This window comes from Pyxicephalus adspersus, chromosome 1 (assembly GCF_032062135.1).
Source record: "Pyxicephalus adspersus chromosome 1, UCB_Pads_2.0, whole genome shotgun sequence".
In the NCBI taxonomy this organism is placed as follows: domain Eukaryota; kingdom Metazoa; phylum Chordata; class Amphibia; order Anura; family Pyxicephalidae; genus Pyxicephalus; species Pyxicephalus adspersus.
In genome coordinates, this window is record NC_092858.1 from 140,112,785 (window position 1) to 140,123,407 (window position 10,623).

At 40.9% G+C, this 10,623-nt stretch overlaps 1 protein-coding gene and 1 long non-coding RNA gene across 4 annotated transcripts in view; one reads left to right on the forward strand and one right to left on the reverse strand.

Moving 5' to 3' along the window:
- Positions 1–220: 220 nt before the first annotated feature.
- Positions 221–10,365, reverse strand: HIC1 (HIC ZBTB transcriptional repressor 1). 3 transcript variants are annotated; one of them, XM_072429186.1, is made up of 2 exons: positions 10,198–10,365; positions 221–4,554 (listed from the first exon to the last, which is right to left on the reverse strand). In XM_072429186.1, exons 1-2 carry the CDS (start codon positions 10,220–10,222, stop codon positions 2,615–2,617), a joined length of 1,965 nt encoding a protein of 654 aa, XP_072285287.1. In that variant the 5' UTR covers positions 10,223–10,365; the 3' UTR covers positions 221–2,614. The 3 variants fall into 3 exon arrangements, with proteins under 3 accessions (XP_072285287.1, XP_072285294.1, XP_072285278.1); XM_072429193.1 differs by lacking the exon at positions 10,198–10,365 and adding an exon at positions 9,009–9,438; XM_072429177.1 differs by lacking the exon at positions 10,198–10,365 and adding an exon at positions 6,437–6,795.
- The window catches only part of LOC140342836 (uncharacterized), a 16,706-nt gene continuing 15,543 nt past the window's right edge, over positions 9,461–10,623 (forward strand). Inside the window, exon 1 of the long non-coding RNA XR_011923170.1 lies at positions 9,461–9,618. This is a non-coding gene — a long non-coding RNA (uncharacterized lncRNA). The remainder of the gene's footprint in view (positions 9,619–10,623) is intronic.

A 10,623-nucleotide genomic window follows, 5' to 3' on the forward strand; every position in this document is an offset into this window, starting at 1 on the left:
TGTGTTCTTTCTGCTGATCAGGATTTAGATTGTGTGCGAAACTTAAGTAATATATAATTGTTCTGTACAATGTTTGTGATATCGGTGGAAGAATAAAGAGAAACACTCATTTAGCTCCTGTTATTCAACTGATTGAAAGTGCCACCTCCCAGCTACCTAATGATTATGATCAATATAACACACAGTAGTAAAACAAACAGTAAACATACATCACAAAATGTTATGTAAAAAAAGGTTTAATAACAATCAGAGATAAATATGAAAAAAGTTTCAAAAGCTTATGAGAATTGAAATGTCCAAGAAAAAAAAAGTGGTATTGTTGGGTTGATATTTCCCCACACACACATCTGACCTCCTGTTTTGTAAACCCATAGAAAATTATTGTAACTGCCTAAAATGGCTGTAGCACAATAAGTTAGAACAAAGTAAAACACATTCTCTGTGCGCATATTTGCATATCTTTGTGGATGTTCTTAGTAGCTCTTTGGAATACAACAGCTTGTATTTTTTGGTTTACAATAACAAAGCTTGCATAGCCCTGATAAAGGACAGTCAGAGGCAGGTACCCACATCTTCACAGTTATCAATGCCCCTACTTTACCCCAGTATATTACATGATTGTCTCTCTACAAAAGGCACATTAAACACATGCAGCCCTTCACCCCATCTCTTTAGATATTTCTGGCTATTTTTGGAGTTGCAGAGCCCTCTGCTAAGTGATTAGGCTGCATTTACTTTGGTTTCATTTAAGTTGGTTGGTTTAACCTGTAGAAAGCATGAATGCTCAGCTCCTAAATCCTGAAACCTGAGCTGACTGCGGTAAGGCACAGCTAACCTCTGCTAATTCAGAGACTTGCTGCTCTGTAACAGAATCACCTTGTCCTCATGGACATCAAAGTGGTACAATGATTAAGGCACAAGAGTCTCCATACACCAAGCTCAGTGCAAGGGACCTGACAGGTTCACTTTAATACAAAATATATAATACAACTGTGCAGACACACAAATCAGTATTCCCAAAGGCTATCAGGGCTTTACACACCCTAGAACTATTGTATGGAGGAGGGGGACATTTGGGAAATGATTGGGAAGGGATGCTACTCTTCTGGTAATAATATTCAGCCACAGTGCATGTAGGTGTCTTGAGTGGGCGCTAACCAGAAGCAATTCACAGCACCCATCCCAGCTGCAGGACCCCCCTTTCCTGCAGCTAATAAGGCACAGATACAATATTAGAAAAATAAGTGCTTCGTCCATGGATCAAAAGTGCTACAATGTGTCCGAGGTGATTCTTTGGCACATGTCAGATGCTGTCACGATACTGACTTTTCGTTGACATATATCAGATGCTGTCACGATACTGACTTCTGATTGACATTTATCAGATGCTGTCACGATACTGACTTCTCATTGACATATATCAGAGGTTGTCACGATACTGAATTCTTATTGGTATATATATTAGAGGTTGTCACGATACTGACTTATCATTGACATATATCAGAGTGGTTGTTACGATACTGACTTCTTATTGATATAAATCAGAGGTTGTCACGATACTGACTTCTTATTGATATAAATCAGAGGTATTCACGATACTGACTTCTTATTGATATAAATCAGAGGTTGTCACGATACTGACTTCTAATAACTATGAATTCTGGATAATGCTTTGTTGTGGCTCAGGCATTTAGATTGCGCAGTCAGCAGGATATTGAGTCATAATACCCAGAAATAAAACTTTTCTCGTGAGCTTCTTTATAGAAGTTGAAGAGAGTGGTGGAAATGTTATCCAAAGCAGCCAATCGCGTAATTTCCAGCTGTAACTTTGACAGCACAGTTAAACAAATGTCTAACTTGTGGTGTCACATCACATGTGACATCTGGAATCCAATTGGTTGATAGGGACAACACCTCCACTTTTCTTCAATACATCAGCTCATATGTATAAATCTCACCGCTGCATTTTTCCATGATGGGAAATTGCCTAGTATTTGTTGTTTTAGAAACCTATATATTGTAAACGTTAATTTTCTAGTTGTTTGAAGCCAATGTGTGCTGTCAGAGATAATAATAATTTTGCTCTGAGATGTTCAATAAACCCCTTGCATGTATCCCTGGCTGTCACTTTAAATAGAAGTCATTCATGGACAAGCACCCTTTGAGAATTCGTTCACCCGGTTCACATCATTTCAGGGCTTTGGTATTGCATATTTGGGGAAATACTGATTTCTGCATCCGATTGTCCTCACAACAAAACAAAAAAAAACAATAATAATAATAGTAATATATGTATAAAAATGTCCACCATTCATAGGACAATAAGCAGCAACTCTCCCCACTACCTTTGGGCAGAAGAAAGGTTGAGTACATGGCTGAAGGATAGATTTTGTAAGACTCACGTGGGATAAAGTCCTTTCAAAGTGCTTTCCCAAAGTGCTCATCCTCCTGGTCCTGCAGAGATGCAAAGCTTGAAGCATCTTACATGGTGGAAGCCCAAGATCTGCAAAAGATCTGCAGGTTGGGTTTTTTTTTTTTTTTTTGGTGCTGTCAATAATTGTTCATTACTGTGCATGTGGTTTGTGTTGTGCACCCCTATATGGGATGGAAGATGTTATGGGGAGGAGAACCTCTCTATGATCCTGCTATCAGTGCCCAGGAGTGGACTTTGGCTCAATACCTCGGCTGCTTTTTCCTGGGTCAGTCCCAAATGCTCTGCAGTGAACTTGGCCAGGGGGTACAGACTTTCTATAGTTTTAGGGTCATTAAGAAAGTGTGAGGTCTGGGAGAGTATCTCAGCAGCTTTCTCTTGCTTCAGGCCCAGATGGTCTGCAGTGAATTTGGCCATGGCATAGACACTATCAGAAAAGTCCAGCTTGGGTTTGCCATCTGGTCCTGTGGTGTGCATTTTCATGTGGCTGATGAGGTTCCTCTGCTGGGCAAATTTGCCCCCACACACCTGGCACTCATAGGGCTTTTCCCCAGAATGGATCCTCATGTGCTCGGTCAGTCGGTACTGGCGGGTGAAGCGCATGCCACATGCATCACAGGCAAATGGTTTGAGGCCCAGGTGGCTTCTCATGTGACGGGTCATGGTGCCTCTTTGGGTAAACTTTTTCCCGCAGATGCTGCATGGGTATGGCCGAGTGAGCCAGTGGGTCTTTTCATGTTGGCGCAGGGTGGCAGGGTCTTTGTAAGTCTTGTCACAGGAGGAGCAGCGGTAGGGTCGAATGATATCCCCTAAACTTTGGCTGGATTTGTCTAGGAATGGCACAGGTGGGTCCATGCTGTCTTTATGGTACAGCTCTTCCTCATTATGGGCTTCCACATGGGCATTAAGCTGCTCACTGCTTGGGAACCCCTTGCCACAAGGAATACAAACATACAGGTTGTCTCCATAACTTTCTGGCTCATAGAGATGGTTGCAGTGGTATCTCTCTAGGTTGGCAGAGGGTGATGGGTCCCCACTACTGCCAGTCTCCTCACTGGTGCTTTTATCATCATCAGGCTCATTACTTTCCATGCTGGGGTACCTGGGCTGCTGAGATAAAGGTGAACCCTCGCCTTTGTCTTCTCTGTCCAGGTCCTTCTCTCTGTCACTCTCATCCACATAGTTGACTAGTGGTTCAGGTTTCATCCAGTCAAACATCAGATCTCTGCTCTCAGTCCTGCTAAGGTGGTTGTTGGAGACATTGTTCCTGTAGGGTTCTGAGTGCTGGGCTGGGGGGCTGGTGCTGCCATCTAGCTTCTGGTAAGGATGGGATGTCTCTTTGTAGGAGCTGTGGTTGGTGAGGACACTTGCGGCTCCTGGAGGACTATCTGCTCTCCCTGACACTGTGGACTCCCTATTGTCACCTCCGTCTGAATGGTGCTGACCAGAAGGGCGGCTGGGGCTTTTCTTGGAAAGATCCAATCCACACAATGGAGAGCAATGCCTTTCTGGTGGGCAAAGTCCATGCTGGTGCAGTTGATTCCCCTGAGACATAGAGGCATAGAGCTCCCCACAATGTGTGTTAATGGGGTTTACTGGCTCCCCAGGTGCTATGTCTATGGGTCTGGGAGTGGAGTTGAAGCAAGACTGAATAACTGGTGTGGTAGCTCTTAATCCCCGACCAAGGCTCCCAAATGTTGGGTAGCCTGCTGTCCTTACATGGCAGTATTTGCCATTTCTCTTCAGCTTCTTTTTGCACAGGGACACCAGGTCAGAAATCTGGAGGTAGCTGGCAGCTGCCAATACTGCACCAAACAATTGCTCACTGCTTGGTTCAGCATCTCCCAGCCTTCCTGTGTAGATGAAGTCCAGGATGATCCTGAAGATGCTGGGGCTGACCATCTCATGGTCCAGGTTGATCAGATTATCATGAACAACCAACGACTTCAAGTAGACACTGCTAGCAGCTAAAATGTTCTTGTGTGCCCTGAACAGGGCATTCTGTACCACAATGATCACATCACACAGGAACCCTTTAGTCCTCTGGCTGTTGAGTTGCAGGAGAAGCTGTCTGGAATGACTTGGTACCTCCATAGGATCCAGCATCGTGTTCAGTTGTCCACCTGCAGAGACACCAACATGAGATCAAAAGGTGAAAAGACCAATAAAGGCAGAAAACAATCACAAAAAAGAAAGCTGTTTTTTTTTAATTACATTAAACTCCCTAGTGGTTGACATTGATGGATTTATGTCTTTTTTCAACCTAACCTACTATGAAACTATGTAACATTCCCGAGAACAATCAAAACAGAAACAAAAAGATACAATATAACAATAACAAATACATAGTAACGTTATAAATAAAAATAAAGATACGCATCCTTCACTATCAGGAGTCCAATACTGAAGTCTCCTACTTTCACCTTACTGTGACCCCTAAAACTCATACACATAAAGGTACATTTTGGGTAGCCTGAGAAACTAAGAGTCCCAGCATGTCTTTTCAGCCTTAAAAGACTGTAGAATTCTTTTGATTGTTTGACTGTAGATTGTTTGTAGAATTCTTGTTTGTAGAAGCACAGTAGAAGAGTATTTAGTGTGATCAGCACTGGAAATACAATTTCCCTATTGCCAGTTTGGATCCAGGATTAGGTGAACCCTACAGATGTCAGAGCTCCTATTCTGGGTCACCCATGTCATTTACATTGGCATGTTCTTACAGGTTTCTCATTTTCATTTCTGATCTGGCCAGCTGCACTCCTTGTTATCTCATTTCCATTCTCAGAATACGCTTTGCTTTCAGATAGGAACTAGAAAATAATATTAAGCAGAGAAACTAGAATTTCGATGCTTGTAAAGTTTATTTACTGGGGTGGCAAATCTTCGCAATTCATTGCCAGACACATCAATCTTTACTGAATTCTACACCCATAAGTCTTACAGGTCACATTGTATATTCGGCTGCGTTTATTTTTATTTTTTTACAATTATTTTAATGTGAAAAAAGCAAGATTTAAAAATCTCACGAATTTTAGATAATTTTCAGAACAAATTTAATTGTGGAAATTGTGATTTCTAATTGTTTAATTCTACCGATGCTTTAGGATAACTAAGGAGAAATGCTCCTCCAGAATTGCAGAATGTATGTTATTAGGGTACCGACGACTTTTACATTAAAAGGTGCTGAACATTTTTTTTTTTATATTTTTATGCATTTATTGCAGGTTAAAACATTACAAGAATTATTTAATAAATATTAGAAATTAGGCGCTGTGATTAGATAATAGCTCATGCAATAAGTTGTACAAATATCATCAAAATCGAGATTGTTCTAAAATCTGCTAGATTGTACATTTAGTTAATATTAATTAACAACAAATTTTTCCACATTTTAACAAACGTGTGCTATAGAAAATAAAGAAGTTGCAATCAAACTAGAAAAAAGTAGAGTAGAGATGAGTGTCACCTTGTTGGGACCAGAAGAAGGTCCCGATTATATTATATTAATTATATTATATTAGATTATATTCATCATATATTCTGGATCACAATAAAATAGTTCTGAGCTGTGTATAATCAGCAGGAGGACATCGATTATATTCCACAAGTAGAAGCATAGTAGTAGATTGCTGTAAACAGGAGCAGTGTGTTGTATTACACATCCTAGTCCCGGGGTAGAAAAGGATAAAACTTTTCTGGATCCTGTAGGGTTAGAAGAATTGGCAGATGTGTCGAATTTTGGGGTACCCTGCTGGGTTCAGGGGGAAGGAGGTACAATGAAGTATTGCAGACACATGAAAAGGATAGAAAGAATTCTAGTTTACTAGTACTAGTGAGTATTAAATTCTATATATTACATTTATGATGAGTTACTAGCAGGATTAGGAGAAGAAATAGGACAGTGCAGTAACATACATATATATATATATATATATATATATATATATATAAATATATAGAGATAGAAATATATATAGATTGTGGATCATTGTCAGGAATCAGTACCTTGCTGGGAGGAGGAGGTACCGTGCAGGATTACAGACACTCTGCTGTCAGGCATGAGGTGTGGGACTTCCCAGCTTTTCCTCCTCATCTCTTCTGCTGGCTGCTGTGCCCCCTTCTGCTCTATACATACAGCTTTTATTCCCTGCAAACATGGGGCTGGGGGTGGCTAAAAGCCCTCGTAGGCATTCAAAAAAATGACATCACTAAGTCTTCTGCTCTCAGCTGCAGAAAAACCCATATCAGGAACCATCACCCCCAAATTACTCCTCCTTCTTATCACTGACAGGTGCCCCCCCTCCTCACCTTCCTCCTCCCCTACAAACCTGTGACTTCCTCCATGAGCCACCTGCATTGCTGTGAATAGAAGGGCAGGGGTGTCCTGGCTGTCACACAACCCTGGTGTCAGTTTTCATTGTTTGGGTGGGACTGCTTGTCTGCAATACACCTAGTATTACTTGAAGCCCCCCTGGGGTTTGTTTAGTCACGTGGCTGCTTATAAAAACTGCCATAGCATAAAGCAATCTGGAAATAGTCCTTCCCATTGACATATCACTGTCACTTGTCAGTTCCATTTGCAGAGCCTGTGAAATCCGGTCCTATCACACATAATGAAGTGTTAAGAGGCTTAGGAACTTGAAGAAGTTGGGTTAGTTACATAGAGAAGATGAGAATTATTAATGAGGGGTCATAGTGGAGTCCTTGTACCCCCAGGACCTTAGGGGGTACAATACAAGGACTGCTCCCAGCTTTATGTTTCAATTTGTAAAATCTGAATTGACTAATCTGTGGTCATTCCCCTGAGAGAAGAATTATTAAAGGGTCATTTATAAAGTATTATCTCTACAACAAGGGGACATGTTTCCTCTACAATTATTGATCTGATAAGCAGGGAAAGTCAGAGGAAACAGGTAGATAGGGAACTGGGATATGAGCCTCATTACAACACTTTAGGAAATAATTCAGAACATATCCGGCTATATATTCTAATTGTATGCATATGATGTATATTATGATAAAATTAGTCTTGTTAATAAATGAAAAACAATAAATAATTCTAAAGATCGCTTTTATTTAGCACAATCTATTGTTTCAAGAATATAACAGGTGGATTGTTATAACGATTAAAAAAAAATAGATATATAATTAACAATTTATCTAAATTATTTCTTTATATATAAATTTATATGATATACTAACTATAACAAAGAAACAAAAATCTAGATTAATACATTTGAAATTCGTACATTGATTTATATTTCTTTTCAAGGATTAACTTAGTTTTTTACTTCTACGATTTGTTTCGTTTTAAAACTTCATATATTACATTTTTACACTAAAATGATTTTTTATTTTAGTTTTTTGTGTCTTTTTCGTTTTACAGATCGCTGTTAATTGTTTTAGAAAATATATTTATATTTGTTTTGTTGTGATGATTAAAAAAGCATATTTTTTAATTAAAAAGTTTGCAACAAAAATATTATTTGGGAAATCTGTGTTATATTTTCGTCCAGTGCTAAAATTATATTTTTGCTAATTTTATAAAATGAATCCAGAATCTATAGACAGATTATGGACCCATTACCGCCCTTTATACAGCTCCGAACCTCTTCTGTGTCTAGACAAATCTATTGTTTCTTTTAACTTTTTATTATAACATCGTAGCTGCTGCTAGAAACTTCCAACGAACTATTTTTTTTGTTATAAATAAATAAACTCCAATTTAGTATTTTGATAACGTGAATCATTTTACTTTTTTTAGATTGCCTTTCTGCTTTGCGTTTACTTTTTTAATTTTTTTTTACTAATTAGTAAATTATTAGTAAATTAATTAGTACGAAGCCGTCAGAGCAATGACAGCTCATCCCAGCCCTGGGAATGATTCTGTATTCCTATATTCTATATTCCTATAGTCATAAAGAAAGCTTTGTTAGTGATCTCAGTCATCCCCGACCCCTGCAGATAAATACAAGGCTTGGGAAAGTGACAGTCACCATGGAATTGTCATTTAAGAAAACTTTTGTAGAAACTTAATATTAACTCTTTGCAGGCAGCACAATAAATGTCCCTGCAGCCATGGAGGATTAGGGGCTGTAATGTAGCCCGGATTGTGTTATTGGAAGCAGCTGCTCCCCTCCAGGCTGGGACTGCACAAGTAGAGCAGCATTGAACAGAACTGACTGCTGCTGGGAATCACAAATGTCCAGCTACCCTCCCATCTCTGGATGGACCTTTACCTGGACTAAAGTCCCCGACTTTTCTGCAAACTTGCGGCAATTGGTTTCCTATATAACAGTACCTATGGATGTGTTCCATCTTGCAAATGATTTTTTTTGCTAGCTGTGCATCTGGTTATCACCTCCATAGGGGAGCAGCAACCATCCAGGTGTGGTTATGCTTTCTGACTTTTCTCTATAGCCCTGATTGCTGCTTATTTCTGTAACTTTCATAACTAATAGTAATAGTAAAAGTAATAGTAAAAAGTAATAGTAAAAGTAATAGTAAATAGTAAATGTGGAGTTATCTTACTGAGCATGTATGGTGCCCCCCTAGGTGCCAGTGTGCCCATCATTACCTGGTAGCCCGTTCATGGAGTGACCATCCCGAGTCTCTGTTAGGGCGTTGTGTCTGCAGCTGCCAGCCTCCCATGCACCATGCCAGCTCTCCTGTGCCAACCTTCTTTCCCCCCTTATTTTTTCCTTCTTCTCCTAATGGCAAAACAGGCCAGGGCTCTTCCTCTGCCTAATACGTGCTGGGCCCAGCATCAGTTTCCTCTGATTTTATTTTAGCAATTTCCTCTGCTATTTTGGTGTGTTCAGGCAATAATGTTGGGGAGATAAAGGGCTCTCTATGTGAACTGAGGCTGTTAGCGCCCCATGTGATGTGTAGCTATATTAAACTACAAGGTAAAATCCAGGGCAGGAACTTCAAATGACCCCAACTTGAACTTCACACACATCGAAACTTTTTCTTAAAGAGACAGTTGGCCTGATTTCCTGCAGCTCCTCTGAGCAGCCCCCTATTTCCAATGTGCTGTCAGCCTCAGCAGAAGAGGGAAGAGAGAGAATCCCCCAGGCTCAGCCACAAATAGTTCATGTAGCAGCTGATGTGCAGGAATCCTCCCTGTGGCTCTATGATGTGCAGCCTCCATGTGTCACCTCTGGATCATCAGCCATTCACAAAGGGTGAGGATACATTGATACAATGTCAGAAACATCTATCTATATACAGATCACACAGTGACAACTTTTACTTTTAGAAGCCAATATTTTGCATGCAGCCACATACAGATCTCCGATCATCACAATGTATATATATATATATATAAAATCTAGTGTAGTATATAAAGTTAAGGCATTGATAAGTCATTTTACAACAATCCTAATGAACTCTCCATCATTGGATGCAACAAATGATCCCCAGCACACAGGGTGACATTTAAAAGCGTTCCAAGCTGCAGTGACAACAGCCCTGCAATCTGATCACTGTCATAGTAGAGCCCTGCTGATCGCTAGAACCTAAATCAAGGCAGAGCAGTGGGAGATCGTGACAGCTGTGTGCCACTGACTATCACCAGGCTGATGCAGGGATGCCATGGCACTGGCATAGATCTAATGTAACTGACTTACTGAGATCGCAGTAGGTGCCAGTTTTACGCAATGTGCTGTCACCCAAGCACGGGAGGTGCCACCTTCTGCTGCTTCTAAAGGTGCACGGCTATCCCAGCATCAGATAGGGCATGCTAAGACATGAATGGCATTTACCTTGGGGATCTTCTCTGAAACCCATTCCACGATGGAGATGTCCCCAGGATGGTGTTCTCCTGGTCAGCGGTGCCCTGCTCCTCTTCTCCTTTCTCTCTGGCAATGGGTAGCAATGCTGGGCTGTCAGCAGCTTCTCTGCCTCTGGCTGCTCTGCTTCTTCCTCTGCTCTCACACTGCCACCTTGTGCTCAACAGCTGGGAGGGAGCAGCTCTGCCTTATCACAGCCAGCACTGCCCCATGTACAGGGGTGTCAGAGCCTGGGAGGACCCTGTGTGAGAAGAACAAGTCACACAGCCTGCCCCTCCCTCATCTATTTCACCGAGGTGTTCACAGGATACACACATCTCAGTATGGGGCACTCAGTGCAGGGAATTGGCCAACATGCCCTTTACATTGGTACTAGAATAGCTCAACATGTCTTTGTAA

Coding starts and splice junctions, on each gene's coding strand:
- HIC1 (XM_072429177.1), bottom strand. CDS start 6,524: ATGAGGAGGAAAAGCTGGGAAGTCCCACACCTCATGCCTGACAGCAGA. Junction 4,555..6,436: donor TACCTCCTCCTCCCAGCAAG/GTACTGATTCCT, acceptor GTGTCTCTGCAG/GTGGACAACTGAACACGATG.